Source organism: Canis lupus, chromosome X, assembly GCF_048164855.1.
Source record: "Canis lupus baileyi chromosome X, mCanLup2.hap1, whole genome shotgun sequence".
NCBI classification, from domain to species: domain Eukaryota; kingdom Metazoa; phylum Chordata; class Mammalia; order Carnivora; family Canidae; genus Canis; species Canis lupus.
The window spans coordinates 111,077,139-111,095,826 of NC_132876.1; the positions used below are offsets into that span (position 1 = coordinate 111,077,139).

Here is an 18,688-nt window from a genome sequence, read left to right on the forward strand (position 1 = left end):
CGATGACAACAAAACTGAATAATGTGATAGATGGGGGGGCACTTAGATTAGATTAGGTGGTTAGAGAAGGCTGTGGCACATCATAGCTGCTCAATAAGAATTGGTTTCATCGACCTTCCTTTTATTTTGTCGGGACCGCTGGACACATGAATATCAACCCATCATGAGAAATACGTGGTGCTACTTCTCTGGATGAGGCAGACTTCTAGATGCCGTGGAGATTGCAGAAAAGTAAGACCCAGTCTCTGCTCCCAAGGAACTTGCAATGTAGTTGAGGAAGATAAGGGATATAAAAAATTAGCAAGCGATAGCAGGGGGTATAGCACTACTGTCAACAAATGGTTACAAACATGGATAGAAGTGTCCAGATCCTTTTAACATAGGTGGAATTTCACAGGTGGAGAAAAGAGTCAGCGGCATAATTTTGGTCAAGAAGAGTAACTGGAGCAAAAACCAGTGATCTGGGATTGGGCATGGAGTGTCGGAGTGTTTCATTTGTGGTTTGGGCTCAGCAGAACCAGGCTATTGTCCTTGTGCATTGGCCTATGATCTTTTCCTAAAGCATTATTGGGTTTGTCCAAAGGTAGAAGATCACTAAAACCCATTTCTTAGACACATGAGTTCTTGGTGTGTGTTGGCTGTGTGGGACAGGAATGACAGACTGGGACCAGGCGGTTCCAGAAGCTTCTTGATAAGGAGTAAAATAAGCCTGAGAGTTTGAGTCCAGGCAACTATGAGAATGGTGATCACGCCAGTGAGGATGGGACTTGCAGGTAAGTGGGATATGGGATCAGATTTTTGAGAGAGATTGGGAATGAGAGGTAGTTTGGGAATAATATCTGTAGAGCTAATGCCTTGAAACCAGGAAGGAGAGTGAGAGCCCCATGAGAGAACTTACAAGAAAAGAACAGAGGCTTGCCTCCAGCACTTAGACAACAGGTCCTGTACTACTACAAGTAGTAGTACAATTAGTTCAAGTCTTGGTCCTTGAAAATATATATCCTAAAGCATTTTCAGAAGATAAGGATGGTCAGCAACACCCATAGGCATCAGGAAGACAGAAATGGCAGCAATTTCAGAGCCTTGGCCCTGGTACATTTTCTGTCTCCTTGGTTTGAAAGACTTTGTTGGCAGCAGGGGTCTGTGCATTCCAAGGGTTTGAACTTGAAGGGGATGTCATTTTTGTTAACCTTTAACCAAGAAGGCAGTCAGGGAGGAGATAAATGATCTGCTCAGAGAGAAATAGCAGTTGCATTCAAAGAGGGTATAGGAGATTACTGAGGCACTACTGTGAACGACCCCACGACCCTTCTCTTCATTGGAGGATTGATGGAGAAAAGGCTCTCCCCACTTTTTCTCCAGGCACTAAAGGTGAAGTCCTAGGAGTACTAAGGAAGGGATGACAGGACAACTTGAAAAATTAAGAAGGATATGAATCAAATAAACAAGGAGGCATTTATCCAAGACTTCTAAAACAACTAAAGAAAATGTATTAACCTTCTAATGAAAATACTGTTATCCAATTCATCACTGGAAACACCTCTTTGGGTAACTGTTGCATTCATTCACCATTTCAGGAAGTTGCTTAGTGGGATCCAAGCTCTTGGGATTTCGTCTACAATGCCTACCTGTTGTCGGTCAAGAGGCAGTAACAGAAAGATTTAGATTAAAAGGAATAGAATTTCGTCTCACAGTTTTGAAGTGTGTTTAAGACAGTGATTGAAAGCGTTAAGTCAGAACCTGGTCTAATGTGGTAGACACTAAGATATAGTGATCCAAGTGGCTGGTTGAGACTCTTCAAAGATCACTAGAAGTAGGGTGAGTGGAGGCCAGAGCACCGAGGAGAAACAGAATGGCAGATTGGGGAGTCCTTAAAAAGCATAAAACTGAATGAGGTCAGTAGTCTAGTTAACAGTACTGTACCGATAGCAGCTTCCTGGTTTTGCTACCCTGCTACCATGACATTAGATGTCACCACCAGGAGAAGCTGCGTGAAGGGTACATGGGGCTCTATGTACTATTATTGCAGCTTCCTGTGAGTCTATAATTTCAAATAAAATGTATGAAAGAAGGCGTGTGGTGGGGGAGGTGAGGACAATCCTCATGAGCTATAATGAGTATTTGTGTGGCTCTATACAGTGTTTAACATTTTCACATACATTCTCTCATTTGCACCGCCCAAGGGCACTGTTACATAGCAAAGGTGTTCTATTATCCCTATTTTATAGATGAAGAAACGGAGGCTCAGAGAGACAAAGTAACACGTGTGGTCACAGAGAGCAGATTGCCAAGGCAAGGGTCAAACTCACGTCTTTGAGTTCCAAATGCCACGATTCCCTGAGTCCAAATATATCTGGTCTACCTTGGGTCACACAGACACAGACCCTGAGATGAGGATTTAAGGGCAAGAAGCTTATTTGGGAGGTGATCTGAAGCTCCAGTAGGGGAGCAGGGAAGCTCGGCAGGGAGAATATATGATGGAGCCTACTGCCTGTGTGGGCAGCAGGGGTGCACTCCTGCTGGGGAGCTCTGGGAGGTGAGCTAGATCATGCCTTGGAGTTAGACCCGACTAAGGGGTGAGGACACTGGCATATTTACCTCTCCATCCATCCTATATCCAGTGAAGGCAGTGCTCCTGGGGTGCTCATTCCATGGCTCCTCTAGGTGACTCCATTCTCAGGCCAAGAGAAAACCTCAGGCAGAGAATTGAAGACACTGCTTGAAGTAGGACGCTGTCAGCATACACTGGAAAGGTTAATGCACAGGGGATGAGGACAGGGTCCCCACCGACAGTGACTGTCTCTTTATTCTAGCACCCACACTCTAAGCTTTTTGCCACTCAGATTGTTTCCTCTCATCCTAGAATACTCTCCAAGCACAGGTGCGCACACACAGGCACGCGCACACACATACAGATTGGTCGGAGCAAGGGAGGGAGGGCTGTTCTTATCTTGCCTGTTGGGGCCAGGAGTCAGCATCTGAGAGAGAAAGAGCAGGAAAAAAGGCATACGTGCATGTGTGTACGTGGATCCTAGATGTGTGCACATCTGTATCTCTTTGTGCATCTCAGTGGTTATGATCCAGCAACTTATTCCAAAAGCAACGTGAGGTGTCCAGTGGGTCAGGGGTTAAGTCAAAAGTCAAAGGTTAGTTGGCATTTTCCACTGTACCAATATAAGCATTTTATTTGGTTTGGTGGATATTACAGAGGAACATACTGGGCTTCTGGACAAATGGGCTGGCTAAGTGGTGGTGGGGTGGAGGGTAGAGGCAGAGTCAGCCAAGGCCTTTCTCACGGTGATTGCCGCCCACTAAAGAATTGATTGGCTCATTCCTTATTCATATGGTATTTCTTCTCCAGGGTACACGCTGATATACTCTTCATCTCTGTGGGCTAATGTAATCATTATGTGCACACTCTAGAAATTAATGCCAATTCCCCCTGCTTGTGCCTGAAATAGACATTTCAGACATTTATAACTCAGTCATTTTAATCCAGTCATTCGCCCCAAGTATGTTCCCAATTAGAGCCATTTTGCTCTGTGGTTGATACCATGAAGTGGAACACATGTTCTGATCTTAAAAAAAAAATCTTTTAAATAGCAAAGGTATACTGTGTTTCCCCCTATTATAATAATTGAAAAGCAGCTGATGGAATCTTTCTCGACCGTTTACCCAACCATAAAAATCTGACCCTTGAATTAAAATCATAAAAATATCCAGGGGATGTAATGCCTTGAAATACAGAACATTTTTTTTGTCTCTATAAAACTTCCACAGCTTTAATTCATTATATCTTCACAGGTTTTTTCATATTTAAAAGCTGCCATAAGGTTGTGATACCAAGTCATGAATAATAAAGTAGTGTTCAGTTTTGGTACATGTAACGTCATTTTGTTTCCCAATTTAGTATCAATTCCTTCTAAATTGTAGCCATATTCTTGCATTAATACTATCACATTTTGTAAGCCTCCATATAAACAAACATAAAACCACTTTAACCTAGAAAATGCATTTGGATTTATCCATATTTTGATCCCATGCTCTTTTGTGCTCTTTAAACTTTGGTGGGTTTTTGTTGTTGTTGTTCTCACCCATTTTCTCATCATAGACTGGAAACCACATCCACTGACAGCCTGATGCCCTTACGATAGGTCTGCCTCCGTTTCAAGGGGCTGGCAATTTAAGAGAGCCTGTCTCTTGATGCTGGGCTCACCAGGAGCCCATTAAAGTTTCCCAGGTATAAGACCTGGGGTACAGATCTGCCTCCCTTAACTAACGTTTCTCTCAAATCCCTGAACAGAGAGGACCTTGGTGCAAGCAGTGCTTACCAGGCATAAGCACCCGGGAGAATTACCCTGCTTGGCTACTAACATATCAGCATAGAAATTTCTGGTGGTTTCTCAGTGATTTACTGCTGAATGGGTGCACCTGAGGAACTGAACAATGAATAATCAAAGGGTGTTCAAACGCCTTGTGAAATGGCAGAGGCTACAATATAATTAAGAGCAAATATTAAGCAACACCAGCAGAGCCTGCCATTTAATTTAATTTTAGAAAGTAACTTGGCATATGATATGACAGTTTTGGCTTTGCTGAGAAGGGTGATTCAGAAGCAACCCAATCATCAACCATTGGAATCATTTTGTCAAAGAAAGGCCATTTGAATTGTCCACAAGTGCGAGAGGTACAGCGTACATCAGTGCCCATAAATACAGCAATGCCCTTCTAGGAACGGTGGGTCTTTGTCTCATTGGGACCCTGGTTCGTGGAGAAAGGGATGAGACCTACTGTCTTAGGGGAAAGTAGAGATGACACCTCGACCTCCACTATTTGATTGGAGGTTCTCTACCTGGAGAGCTCTAATGAGTTCCTGGCGAACACAGGCTTTTGTCATGATTCAGAGACAGAGGTCCTCTTAAATTGCCAGCACTTTGCAAAAGCCTCTTTATTTGGAATTTTTATGAATTACTTTTTTTTTGGGGGGGGGAGGTATAGCTCACAGGACAGTGCACAAATACGGAGTGTACAGTTTAAAGATGAATGTTTACCTCTGTCTCCACCCATGTGACTCCCATCAGATCAAGACAGAATATTTCCAGAGCCCCAGAAGGCTCACTCCTGCCCCCCTTAGCCACTGCCCCAGGGTAAGCACTGTCCTGACCTCTAGCGCCATGAAGTGGAATTGCTGGGTTATAGGGTATGTGCATGTTTAATTTTAATAGGTACTGCCAAACCTTCTGCAAAAGAGTTGAACTCATTTATAATCTTAGCCAATTACTTTTTGTTTGCCCAGATTTTCTGTTGTTGGCGCTAAAAATGCTCGACAGCTCTTCTCTTGCTGGTGCTTGACCTAACCCATGACAAGCTTTCATTACCCCCCTGGGGTTTTAGTGGTGTATAAGCCAGTATGGCTGTCATTTGTCATTTGCTTGTGGTGGCAACCACAGAAGGAGCAATATGGTAACACACTATGATTTCACAGTTATCGTGGGTGTTGCCATGGATTTCATGGTAAGTCTTCACAAGATAAAACAAGGTCATCTTGGTAAATCTCAACAAATCATGACCTGTGTGATTACCTTCTGAGACCTCAAAGCCTGAACTACTTTTTCTGCCTCCTAGGCAAGGAAACGCACCATTCTCAAAGGGCTTCCAAGAGCTGTTTGGAAACGAGTGGATTTTAAAACCTAGGAGTGTGAGAGGAAGCCAGGGGTTTGCCAATAGGAGTGTCATCATTCAGGCCCCATTTCCAATCTAAACCAGCTGATGGTGTCTCTTTATATTTTTTCTTTCTTTTTCAAAATTATAATCAGGCTTAAAATTTCTCGTTTCAGTTTTTATTCAATTAGTCTTGGAAAAATGTGTACCTTTAAAGATCTGGGCACAGCTGACAGAGGGTGTATGACACAAATATTTTGTTTGGTATTCATGTCATAGACTATTAGTGCCATTTGTTTATAATTTGGTTTTATTTTAAACATTACTCAAAAAAAAAAAAAAAGGAAACAGCTAAACGCCAAGTGGCAGTTTATCTGATCCACTGAAAACATTGCATTTAATCTAATCCCTTTTCAGGGATTTAGAAATTAAATAAATATATAAATGCCTACCAGAGAACACCTCGACATTTTCTTGCCACCAACCAAGCTAAGAATGCATGCCCAATGACAGGAAATGTCATCGGGGGATTGCTTTATGAACAGCCAGTGAAAGGAGGATATAAAAAGGGGAAAGTAAATGAAGCAAGATTGACCAAATATAGATAATTGTTGAAGCTGAGTGATAGGTGCAGGGGTTCTCTTTTCTCTACATTTTGGAGTTTGTTTTTTCATAATAAAAAAAATTTCAAAATCATATCAACAATAACAAAAGCAACCAAATTAATAATTAAGGGGTATGGAGCTATAGAACGAGCAAAATTTTCAAAATAATTTATGGAAATATGAATGTGGACTGATATTGTTATGTTTAAAAAATAATCCATCTTATCTTTTAGAGATATGCCCAGAAGTATTTATAGATGAAATGATACGATAGTTGGCTTTTACTTAGGAAATGAGTGAGATTGGTCATGGGTAAATGGTTGTTGCTGGATGACGGAGCTATGGGGGGTTCATATACTGCTCGAGCTACCTTTTTATTATTCAGAAATAATGCAAAAAAGTAATTTATGCATATACGTTCAAGGAAAACAGATTAGTACCAGGTGATTGCAGATTTTTCTCTTCATACTCAGGGTATGAAAAGCTTAAATTACAATATGTTTATGAACCCAGCTATCGTATAAAGCACCTTTGAAATTATTCTTTCATGTGGGGAATGCATTGACACCAATAAAGATTAAAAGTGCAAGTCCAAACAGAAAGGTAATCGTGGGGTTCAGATAAACGTCACTCAGTGGACTAACAAATTCCTATGGTTCCAAGGTTACCAGTACAAAGGTGTGTGGGGAGTAGGGCTTCTGTGCCTCTGTGGCATGTCCATCGTATCACCAGTCGGTGAGCTGGCTAGGGCAGGGGTGGGACACAGCTTCCCCAGCCCTGCCTCTTCTAAACACTTACAGACCATCATACAAGGGTTAGAATGTATGGTGCGGGGGTGCCTGGGAGGCTCAGTAGTTGAGCATCTGCCTTTGGCTCAGAGAGTGATCCCAGGGTCCTGGGATCGAGTCCTGCACCAGGCTCCCTGCAGGGAGTCTGCTTCTCCCTCTGTCTGTGTCTCTGCCTCTCTCTCTGTGCATCTCTCAGGAGGAAATAAATAAAATCTTAAAAAAAAAAAAGAATGTATGGTGTGACAAGCGTACCACGTGGAAACCATGGGTTTGAACACTGCAGTATGCGTAGTAGTAGTAGCCAGAACCTCTGGGTCTAAATCTGGAGCTGTGTGACCTTTGGTAAGTTATTTAACCTCTGTGTGTGTCAGCTTCCTCATCTTTAAAACAGGAGCAATTATAATAATACTGCATCTCAAGGGGTTGTTGTGAGGCATAACCGAGGTCAAGTCCTTAGAATAGTGCCTGTTATAGTCATTATTATCATTATTTGTGAGCAGATCTGTCCTAAAACATCCTACTTACCAATGGGGCAGCAGGCAAATGTACAGATGACAAATAGTCATGATTCCCATTCTTTTCTACTTGAAGACCTACTCCCCCCCCTTTAACCAGAGGGGAAGGGATGTTCCCTGCAAGGAACAACTCTGGGAGTATAGTCTGAAGGGATCCTTTGCAAGTACAAATCTCTTTAAAGCTTAATATTTTAACTTAAAAATCCCACAGATGGGATCCCTGGGTGGCTCAGCGGTTTGGCGCCTGCCTTTGGCCCAGGGCGCGATCCTGGAGTCCCGGGATTGAGTCCCGCATTGGGCTCCCGGCATGGAGCCTGCTTCTCCCTCTGCCTGTGTCTCTGCCTCTCTCTTTTTATCATGAATAAATAAATAAATAAATCTTTAAAAAAATCCCACAGATTTTGCATCCTGCCCCATAATATAGATATGTTTGTTCTATCATGGAAATAATGTGATCCACCTCATAATTTTTTTGCGTAGAATTGAGGGTCAAGACAGGGGTTTCATGTTCATCCCACAGCTTTCCTGATCCTCTGGATATGCCTCTCAGTTCAAGAGGCTGAGACAGTTAGAGCCATTTGATTTCGTGAACTTCCCAGATCTTCCTCCCAGACAGTCTACTGTATTTCTCCTTAATAGCACCTTCTGTTCTCCAAGGAGCACTGCCTAGCTTTAACTCATGGGCTTTTATGGTCAAGGTATCAGGTCATATCTCCTCCTGTCCTCATTTTCATTGGCTCCTCTGTGACTGTTGACTCCGTTCTTTTTGAGACTCACTCCGTTGGTGTCTGGGACATCACCTGACTTCGGGATCTCCTCCTACAGCTCTGGCTTCTTCTTCTGCATCTCTTTTGCAGGATCATCTTTTTTTTTTTTCCTATTTAGCTAATAAGTGTCATACTTCCCAGGATTTTGACATCAGTTCTGGCTTCTCATTCTGTATGTTCTCCCAGGGTGACCTCACTAATACCCAACCCTCAGTTTCCACCTATAGAGAACATTCTGGTCTTTGCCTGCTCAGCAGCTATTTCCCTACCAGCTAGTACCAGAATTTGTCTTTCCTGGAGGAATACACTTGTGGGTTTTATGGAGCTGACCCTGTCCCATCCATTGCCACAGGTTTGGGTTCATGACTCAGGCATGTTCAAGCAGAATCTTCCAACTCCAGGTTACGGGGCTTGGTTCCAGAATGGACATGTAATCCCCAATGCATCAATCATAGACTTTACGGAGATTTTTCTGCTTAAGCTATCAGAAAACAAAAACCAAAACAAATCTCGGATGAGTCGTTGAATGAATAGATGTGAGCTGGGGACTTTAGGGTTGCCAGAGGCCATCATGCCCCAGAGACTCCAAGAAATTAATTAAAAGAAGTCCAATACTGTCATTTAAAAGCCTGTACCCAGCTATGCCTGAAGCTGAAGAAACAACCCGGGGCTTTTTGCTGTCTTGAGCCATGAATTCCCTGTACTAGTTTGTATTGGTTTTCTTGTCGTGTGCTGGTGACTCCCAAATCCTCATCCATGGCCAAGGCTTCCCTCCTGAGCAACAGACTCATAGAAATAACCTGCAGTTAAACAACCCTCACACAAATGTTCCACAAGGACATCTCAAACACAACAGGTTATTTGCTAAACATAATCATGGTATAAATTTATATTTACTTGTTGATGTTTTAAAAGTTTCCACCAGAATGTAAACTCTGTGAGGACAGGAACTTTGCTTGTTTATTCATTCTTGTATCTCCAGCACCTAGAGGAACACAGACAGTAGATGTCCAGTAAATATGTTAAATGAATGAAACAAATGAATTTCCTCGACTCTTTTTGTAATATCAAATACCATCATCATATTCAATCAGTTACTAAGTCTTAAGAGTTTTGACTCATGGATGTCTCAGATCTTATATGTGATCCCGTCACAGTATCCCACTGCTAACTTCAAGCCCAAATTGCTTTGTGCCTGGACCATGACAAAAGTCTCCTAACTCCTATACTGCTTCCAGCTACCCTCTACACAATTACCAGGCTCTTTCTAAATTGGGAACCAGTTTCTATTACACCTTTGCTTAAAATATATCAATGATGTTACAGAGTTTTCTGGCTCAAATCCTGGCTCCCCCCTCCCTCTTGAGGCTCATCTCCTGGCTCTCTTTGCATTCAGCTCTTGCCCAAGGAAGAGGGAATCACTTGAGGTCTCTCAAATTCATCAGTATGTTTCTTGCCTCTGCATCTCTGCACATGCTGTGGTCTCCTCCCATGCCCCTCCTTTCACCTTCCTGATTACCTTGCAAAACTCAGGTCCCATCCTTCAGAAAGCCTTTTCTGGTCTCTGTCTCCCCATTCTGTTTGGAAGTCCCTGCTGTGTCCACAAAGATCCCTGCACACCCCTTTGTGTACTGGGGCAGTTATGACAGGCTATTTTATTTTATTTATTTATTTTTAAGATTTTATTTATTCATTCATGAGAGACACACAGAGAGAGAGGCAGAGACACAGACAGAGGGAGAAGCAGGCTCCATGCAGGGAGCCCGACGTGGGACTCCATCCCGGGTCTCCAGAATCATGCCCTGGGCTGAAGGCGGCGCTAAACCACTAAGCCACCCGGGCTGCCCTTTGTTTTTTTTTTAAATTAAAAAAATTTTTATTGGAGTTCGATTTGCCAACATATAGTATAACACCCAGTGCTCATCCCGTCAAGTGCCCCCCTCAGTGCTATTTTAGTGCTGATTAGTATCTATATTTTACTTTCCTCTGGCAGATGGCTAGACTACATTTCCCAGCCTCCTTTGCAGTTAGGAATGACCATGTGACTGAGTCTTGACCAGTGGAATGTGGGCGAAGTGATTTGCCTCACTTCCAGGCCTGGCCCATTAAAACCTCTCACATATGGTTCTCCCTCTTTTTCCCCTCAGTTGAGTAGAGAGGACTTAGGGTATACGGGAGGCAGGGGCCATGATCTGTAGAGCCGCTGAACAGCTCTGCAACTTGGACCATCAAGGGGTCAAAACTGGGAAATAAAAGAGGGGGTAAAATCCCAGGAAATTCACCACCATAATGACTTCTTTGACTTGCCTCCCCCATTTGCCTGCTATTATTTGCTTCCCATTAGTCTTCTGTCAGTTGTTGCTGTTGTTGTTTTTATATCTTGTCTGGAGTTCTTAGATGTAATCAGTGGGGGCTGATCCATCTTGGCTAGCAACCCCCACCATCACCTTGTTTTTATATCCTGTTCCCGAATACCTGGCTCATAGTGGGACTTTACACTGGTTTGCTAAGTGGACTAATTAATTATCTAGATTCATAAAATCAACTATGGCCTCTTCTTTACCAGAATAGTATTTCTTGTTCTCAGCTTTACAATTTATGTAAGTGTGAAAATGTTTGAAACGGTTCTTGGGAGAACTGCAAACGTGATTAAGGATAGCAAATGGATGCTCCAAAGAGAGGTTACACCATGTGCTATTGCTTAACTTTCCTGGTGGGAAAAGAATGAGTAGTGATAATTTTGCATACAAATGTACAGATTACTAAGGGATGCAATTTTGCAGATTGCTTTTTTAAAAACTGAACTTGGCTTATTTCTTATATCTTATGTATGCATATTAAGCTGAGGTAAAAAAATCTATATTTATATGTGTGCATTGAGAATTTAATTTGTAAAATTTTGATTCCCTAAGCAATAACGTTTACAACCCTTTATTCTTATTGACTATAAACAAATATATCACTCAGTTAACACATACTTGTTAAGACCTCCTGCATGCAGTGTTCAACAAGGATGCTAAGAGGTACAAGAATTAGCTCCTGTTTAAAAGAATAGTGATAGAGTTCACTGATGAGGACTTGACATTTTACAAAGCACTTTTACTCTTCTCACCTAAATTCTCACAGTGTCCCAGTGAGGTGGGTTTTAGTCCTGTTTGACAGTCTACAGAGGCTCAGAACGTTTGAAGGAGGGGGCAGCCTGGGTGGTTCAGCGGTTTAGTGCCACCTTCAGCCCAGGGCGTGATCCTGGGGACCCAGGATCGAATCCCACGTCAGGCTCCCTGCATGGAGCCTGCTTGTGTCTGTCTGTTTGTCTCTCTGTCTGTCTCTCTCTCTCTGTCTCTCATGAATAAATAAAAAAATTAAAAAAAAGAAAGTTGGAAGAATCTGTCCCTGACCACATAATAATGGCAGAATTGAGTCTTTTATCCAGGTCTTCCAAGTTGTGTTCCTTTGTCATTATACCTCAGTCTAGCTGGGCCATAAAACATCTCACCCACAGTTATCCAATGGTTCAGGGCAGGTGTTGACAGATGCCAACTGAATGATCAAACGCGTCAGGGAACAAACTTTTCTACCTCCCCTTACTAACTGTTGTCAGGAGAAACAGCATTCTAGAAAGATGACATTCTCGAAAGGGCACTGCTGGCCTGACTGGCTCACTCAGAGCACTAAACTCATAGTTGCGCATGTTCTGATACTGACGAGGTTATGTCATTCAGGACATAATAAAGAACATGGAAAAGTCTGAGAGAATACTTGGGCCCAAAGTGTGAGAAGTAGCCATCTTTAGGTAAAATTCTGCATATTGCAGACTACGAATAATATACACAGTGATTTTGTATGCCCTGTCAATCATTCCTCACGAAAGAACTGTGGAAAACTTTGGCTGATTAGTTTTTCCTTTGTAAGCAAGAAAGTATATTTTGAGAATTTAGATATCAACATAAAGATGTGCTGAAGGGAGACTAATCCTGAGTGAGAGTCAAGAAATGGGAGGTTACCTGCAAAGGGACCAGAGGGACAATTGTCAGGTGATGGAAATGTTCTATAGCTTGTTTTGGGTTAGTGGGTACTCAAATGCCTAGAACTTGGAAAGGAGCCTTTAAGATCTGTGGGTTTTATTGTATAATTATTATAGCTCAGGTTTTTGTTTTAATGTGGAAAAGAGTATACAGTTTTTCAAAGTTCTTTGAGGGGTATGTTAGCAAAAAACTTGATAGCCATTGTTCTGGGATATACATGGAACAAATCTCTTGTTTTTCAAGCTTCTTATCTTTTCTTTTGACTTCTCAGATCCATGTAACTTGACTGTAAGGTAAATGATCAATAACATGTCATATTATTTGTGTTTTTTCTCGTTAGTTTTAGTGTTTTTCTCACAGCCACCCTGGATTTTTATGCCAAAGAGCATCCTCCAACAGAATAAAAGTGAAAAGTGGGGAAGCAAATTAACTAGGGAGAAAGTTAATCTTCAGAAAATGTGGTGAATGGATGTATTTTCCGGTTTGTCTCCGTAACTGCTCCCTCTCAGAACCTCTTTTTTAGAGGAAGAATGAATGTAGTAACTAAAGTAACTTTCCGTGTAAATGGAGCCCCCAGATTGATGACCTGGTTTTAAGGCATTGCTCTCAAATCTCGTATGAACTTAGAAGGGAAAATGCCCTGGCACATAGACGTTTGCATGAATCAATGAACGGATGCAGTGGGTCTCACTGAGTGGAGATGCTCTGTACTGGCAATTTTATCCCTGACCTGGCTCTGGTTATCATTTCTCTGCAACTCGCCCATCCAGCTAGGCCATAAAAACCTTAATAACAGCTGAATGTTCTTGCAAAGAGGGCATGAAGCCCCAGGCTTCTTTAATCTTCTGGTGCAGTGGAAACAAGTGACAAGGTGGCCTGTTCTTCCAGGAATATTTCTTTCTTGAAGCCACTTCTCGCACATGCTACAGGGCATCAAGACATTTTGTCAGTTCTTCCCATTTTGTGTATCTGGTCTCTGCTCTGTAAGGCCATCTGATTGTTCTCTTGTGCTTGAGATGGTCTCTGGGCTTTCAGAACTGGCAGCCAAATATGAGGATTCCACTGAGCTGCAGGCATTGGGAAATTTGGATTTTTCTTCCTTTTCTTACAGATTTTCCACTCTAATGACGGTAGCCAAAATGGCGCCATGGCAGTAAGGGACGTTAGTTCCTTCGTTTTCCTTCTTTGCAGGCATGGCAGTGATAACAGAAATGAAGGAAGGATGGGCTCACTTAGAACAGTCTGAATACTATTGTCCAGGGCCCAGCAACAGCAGCACCTGTGGCTTGGAGGGTTCATTTTCGTGTACTCAGTGATACCACCATTCATCCTCAGAAGCAGCTTCACCACCACTGTCATTACTTCAGGAAATAAGAGTCCTCAGGGTCATTTTTTCCCACTTCGATCACCTTTCTGTCACTTGGTTCCCGATTTTTTTCACTTGTTTTACTTTTACCCCAGCACCTACCTGCTCTAATACTTCCTCATTTAAACCCCACATGTCCTGCCGGGTGCCTGAAACAATGGCAGGATTTAGCTCTTTCTCTAGGAGTTTGGCACTGATGTGATGATGTAGACAGTATGGATAACATCTTCTTTGGCTCTTTCCCTAGAGCTGGAACTTTCCTCTGAGTGTTGCTTCAGTTGGTCTTGGCTTGGAACGTCTATGCTGTGGCCCTGGAGTGCTGATGACTAGATTCCTTCTTAGCTTATCATAGAGAAGGCTTGGATAGTCCATAGGGAAGCTCCAATGTCCAAGTAGCTCACCCGAAAGATCACCACAGGCTAGCAAAGGCTGCTTCACCATTATATGCTAGCCTAGATAATGCATGGCCACTCCAACAGTGCACATTTCACCTTTGCACCTGCCACTTGCAAAATCTTCAATTTTGCGTACGACAGTACCTGTTGTGTACATAAAATCAATCTAGATTGATTTGGTCTGGGGAGAACCCACAGGCACAATCAGATATTGAACAGTGGGCAGAAGTTTTTAAATGATGTCCTTTTGACACTGAAGAAATTGCCATCTGTTGACCAAAACTTACAGCAGTTCCATGGCTTGCTACATCGTAGATGAATTTGCAAAGTGTTGGGCACAGGTCCTAAAGCTTCAGCAGCATTTTGGAACAAATAGTAGCTGAGGATTGTTAAGAGACACTTCCTGTCCTGAAACCATCTTTGTGCTCTTCCATACTCTGTGGAATAGTGTCTGCTCCACCCCTCCAAATTCATGTCCACCTGGGATCTCGGAATGTGCCCTTATTTGGAAATAGGGTCTTTGCAGATATAATTAGTTAAGATGGGGCCATACTGAATTAGGATGGGCCCTAATGGAATGTCTGGTGTCGTTACAAGCAGAAGAGAGGACACAGAGAGACACACAGAGAAGTCCATGTGATGATGGAGGCAGAGATTAGGGTGATGTGTCTACGAGCCAGGGGATACCAAGGATTGCTGGCCACCACCAGAAGCCAGGAAGAGGCAAAGAAGGATCTTTCCCTAGAGCCTTCAGAAGGAGCACGACTCTGCCAACAATGTGAGCTTGGACTTCTCGCCTCCAGATCTGTGAAAGAATACATTTCTGTTGTTTTAAGCCACCCAGTGTGTAGTAGTCTGTCACGGCAGCCACAGGAAATTCATACATCTTCTTTCTCTGTCCACACTCCATCATTTACAAATTCTTCTGTAAGTCCCGCACCAATGAGAAGAATCTCAGCGTTGTGGTTTGTTGTAGTGATTCTGAAGCCAGACTACTTGGGTTGGAATCTTGACCCTGCTGCTTATTAGCTGTGTGACTGAGCAACTTATTCCACTGCTCTGTGCCTCAGTTTCCCTTCCTGTAAAATGGGGATTAAATGAATGAACAAATGAATGAATAATGTAAAGGGCTTAGAACAGTGCCTGGCACATAGGTAATATTTTTCGGTGTTTGTTATATGAAAAAAAGTCTGTTGGTTTGAAATGGCCATGTGGAAATGGGAATAGATTCCATAGAGGAGGAATTAAGACAGGAGCTTGACCTTCAGAAATTGGGTAAGCCTGGTCAAAGGCTACCGGGGTGGGAGAAACAGTGTGAGCAAAGGCTTGCTGGAGGTGTGAGGGAAGAGGGGGGTAGCAAGAGTCTTTTAGAGTAGGACTCCCCACTCATCTCCACAATGGTCATCTGGGAAATGTAATATTTGCATACACGTGGGGTCAGTGAGGCTGTTTGCAGTTGCACCCTGGGGGTCACCAACCCAGCTTCGAAGAGCTGAGGGAAGGCAATACCTTGGCACATCTGAAACCCATTCCCAGAACCTGTGGGGAGCTCAGGGTTTGAGTAGGACTTCTCAAACTCAAATGGGCATCAAAATGCAGATTCTAACTGAATAGGTCTATAGACTACACTTTACCTCAAAATTCTTTCTACCCCAAGTGTGATTTTAAAAACCAACATCAGCACCCAAACAGCTGGCTAGAAATGCTGAATCTCTGGTCCTCCCACCCTAAGCCTACTGAATCAGAATCTGCATTTTAATCAAGTTCTTAGCTGACCAAGATGCACTTTGGCACTAAGAAGCTCTAGATTAGAAGACTCAGCCCAACTTGTTGTTGAGGGGGGGCACTTTGTTCTCAGACCCAACTGTACATTAGATCCTTGAGGGTAGCTTTAAAAAACCCTGATGTCCATGGAGTGCCTGGGTGGCTCAGTTGGTTAAGATTCCAGCTCTTGATTTCGGCTGGGGTTGTGATCTTGGGGTGGTGAGACCGAGCCCCTCATTGGGTTCTGCACTTAACGTGGAGTCTGTTTGGGATTCTCTGTCTCCCTCTACTCCTCCCTCTGCTCACTCTTGCACTTTCCTGTCTCTCTCCTCTCTCTCTTCCTCCCTCCCTCCCTCCCGCTCCCTCCTTCCCTCCCTGAAAGAGAGAAAGAAAGAAAGAAAGAAAGAAAGAAAGAAAGAAAGAAAGAAAGAAAGAAAGAAAGAATCTAAAAAGAAATCCTGATGTCCAGGTCAAAGTGGCTCAGTTGCATCAAAATCTATGCAAGCGGGGTCCTAGGAAATCAGTATTACGTTTTCAACTCCCTGGGTGATTGTAATGTGCTCTCAGGGTTGAGAACTGCTGAGTTAGGGACAAGCCTCTAAGCAGGGCTGGAAAGAGGCTGAAGGCTCACAGAGTTCTAGAGGGGGTTCAGGTCCTTTTCTCATAGCCTACCACAGCAGTTCAAGGCATGAACTCTGGAGCAATGGGGGCCTTGCCTGGCTTCAAGTCTCTTTGTGCCATTTGCCAGCTGTGCCATATGCAGGGTACTTAGCCTCTCTTTGCCTCCACTTCTTTACAGTGGGGACAATAATGATAGTAACTATGGTACAGGGTGTTTATGAGGGTTAAATGAGCTAAAATGGATGGTTCTCATTATAGTGCTTGGCACATAGTCAGTGCCATGTAAGTGTTTATACATTGAAATATATATTTTACTCCTTCTGATGGGGGTATGATGGAAAGTTCTTCGCTTTTCTGTCACTCCACCCCATTTTCAGTGCTAGGTTCTTGGGCAGCAATCACACCTCTGATTAGGCGCTCAATAAATGTTTGAAGAATGCACGACTGAATGGTTACAATGCCCCCTTGTGTATTCAGTGGGAAGAAATAACAAAACATGCGGTCAGGACGTGGGACTTTCAGTGCCCAAACCAGGGAAGTCCCAAGAAAACTGGGACAAGTTGGTAACCCCAAGTATGGGCACCACCCAAATGTCCATTTCCTCAAGGTACTGTTTCCAAGTAAGCACAAAGAAAGACTCCCACGGTTAACCCCTTTCTGTGCACCTAACAAAGGCAATGGCCCTTCACTTCCTGGCCGTGGTGCGTGTGTGTGTATGTCCACACATATGTGCACGTATGCATCAGTAATAACGGTAGGTAGAATGTAGTAACAGTGGCACATGATATACACTATGGTGAACAGTTTGCATGCTTAAGGGGGAGCATCGGATGGCCTGGTTCAAATCCTGGTTATCTCACTTAATAGTTTTATGATGTTGGACATGTTTTTTAGTCTCTCTGTGCCTCAGTTTCTCCATCTGCAGAGTGGAGATGATAATAGCACTCACCTTTCAAAGTTGTCAGGAGAATAGATGAGTTTATACATGTGAAACATTTAGCAGAGTGCTAGACACATAAGAAATTTGATTGATATTAGCGGTTATTATTATTGCTATCATTATTGAGACTACCGACATCCCTCTTCTGCTTCTCTTTCTTTTTCACCTCCCAGCCTCTTCCCTTTGCTGTGAGCCCTCTGCATCGACTTTCTGTTTCCTTTCCCTGCTCTCTCCCTCCCCCACCAGAGGGGCCATCAACAATTTTACCCGGCTTAGACAGACAGAGCCCCCGGTCCACCCTCAGACACACGAACTGAATATATATGCCTTATATTGTATGCTGTGACAGCATTATGAATCATAATGCTATGTGTTAAATAGCATTAATGTGGATATAGGAAACCAATACACTTATTTTTCTCCTTTGATTGGTAGATCAGAGCCAAGAGATAGATGGCAGTGGATGTGAGCTTCAGCAAACGTATGGTAAGTTCTGTTCTTAGAACCTTAAAGATGATATTGGGAATGATATTCCAATCACTATTAAAATTAAGTTGTTGCTGTTTAAAAAAATAAACAGATGTGCTGAGTAATATAGCTTTCTGGTGGAGCAGGAAGGCATTTCTCAACCTTATCCCATTCACTATTTCTCATCCATAATTTGGAAGAAAGTATAGAAGCCACATATCAGATATGCAGGAGATTAGAAAAATAACAAAATAATTTCAATGGAGAGTAGAGATATAAAATAACATGACTCTTGAAGCAATGGGTGAAATATCACCTGATGAAATTAACATGGATAAATGTAAATCTTGTGCAAGAGTCCAAATAAAACCCCACCTGAACATATATAAATGAATAAATATTATTATGTCATATTAATACATTAATTTTTGTTATTTATTATATTATACTAATATGGGTGTATAATATATTAATATTATATTAATAGGGGTGCCTGAGTGGCCTAGTCATTTAAGCATCTGACTCTTGATTTCAGCCCAGGCCATGATCTTAGGGTTGTGAGATTCAGGCTCCAGGCCCAGCATGGAGTCTGCTTAAGATTCTCTCTCTTTCCCTCTCCCTCTGCCCTGCCCTCCCATCTCTCTCTCTCCCTCTAAAATAAAAAAAAAATTATACTATGAATACATATAATTATATAATGAATACTATAATAGCAATATCACTATATATATATAGCTTATAATTTTATATATCTTTTGGACCCAGAAATTCTA

General features: G+C 42.6%; 1 protein-coding gene and 1 pseudogene across 14 annotated transcripts in view; one reads left to right on the forward strand and one right to left on the reverse strand.

Moving 5' to 3' along the window:
* The window catches only part of RAI2 (retinoic acid induced 2), a 388,421-nt gene that overhangs the window by 238,566 nt on the left and 131,167 nt on the right, over positions 1-18,688 (forward strand). For 11 of the 14 annotated variants that reach the window (XM_072817163.1, XM_072817152.1, XM_072817168.1 and 8 more), the window contains one exon: positions 17,883-17,933. The exons of 2 other annotated variants lie outside the window; for them this stretch is intronic. Coding sequence is in view for 11 of the 12 variants with exons in the window: in XM_072817152.1 (XP_072673253.1) it covers positions 17,901-17,933 (33 nt within the window). In the remaining variant the exon portion in view is untranslated. Of the gene's footprint in view, positions 1-14,727; positions 14,901-17,882; positions 17,934-18,688 lie in introns of those variants that run through there. One more of the 14 variants, XM_072817161.1, reaches the window with a different exon arrangement.
* Positions 13,026-17,494, reverse strand: LOC140628568 (protein Mdm4 pseudogene; annotated as a pseudogene).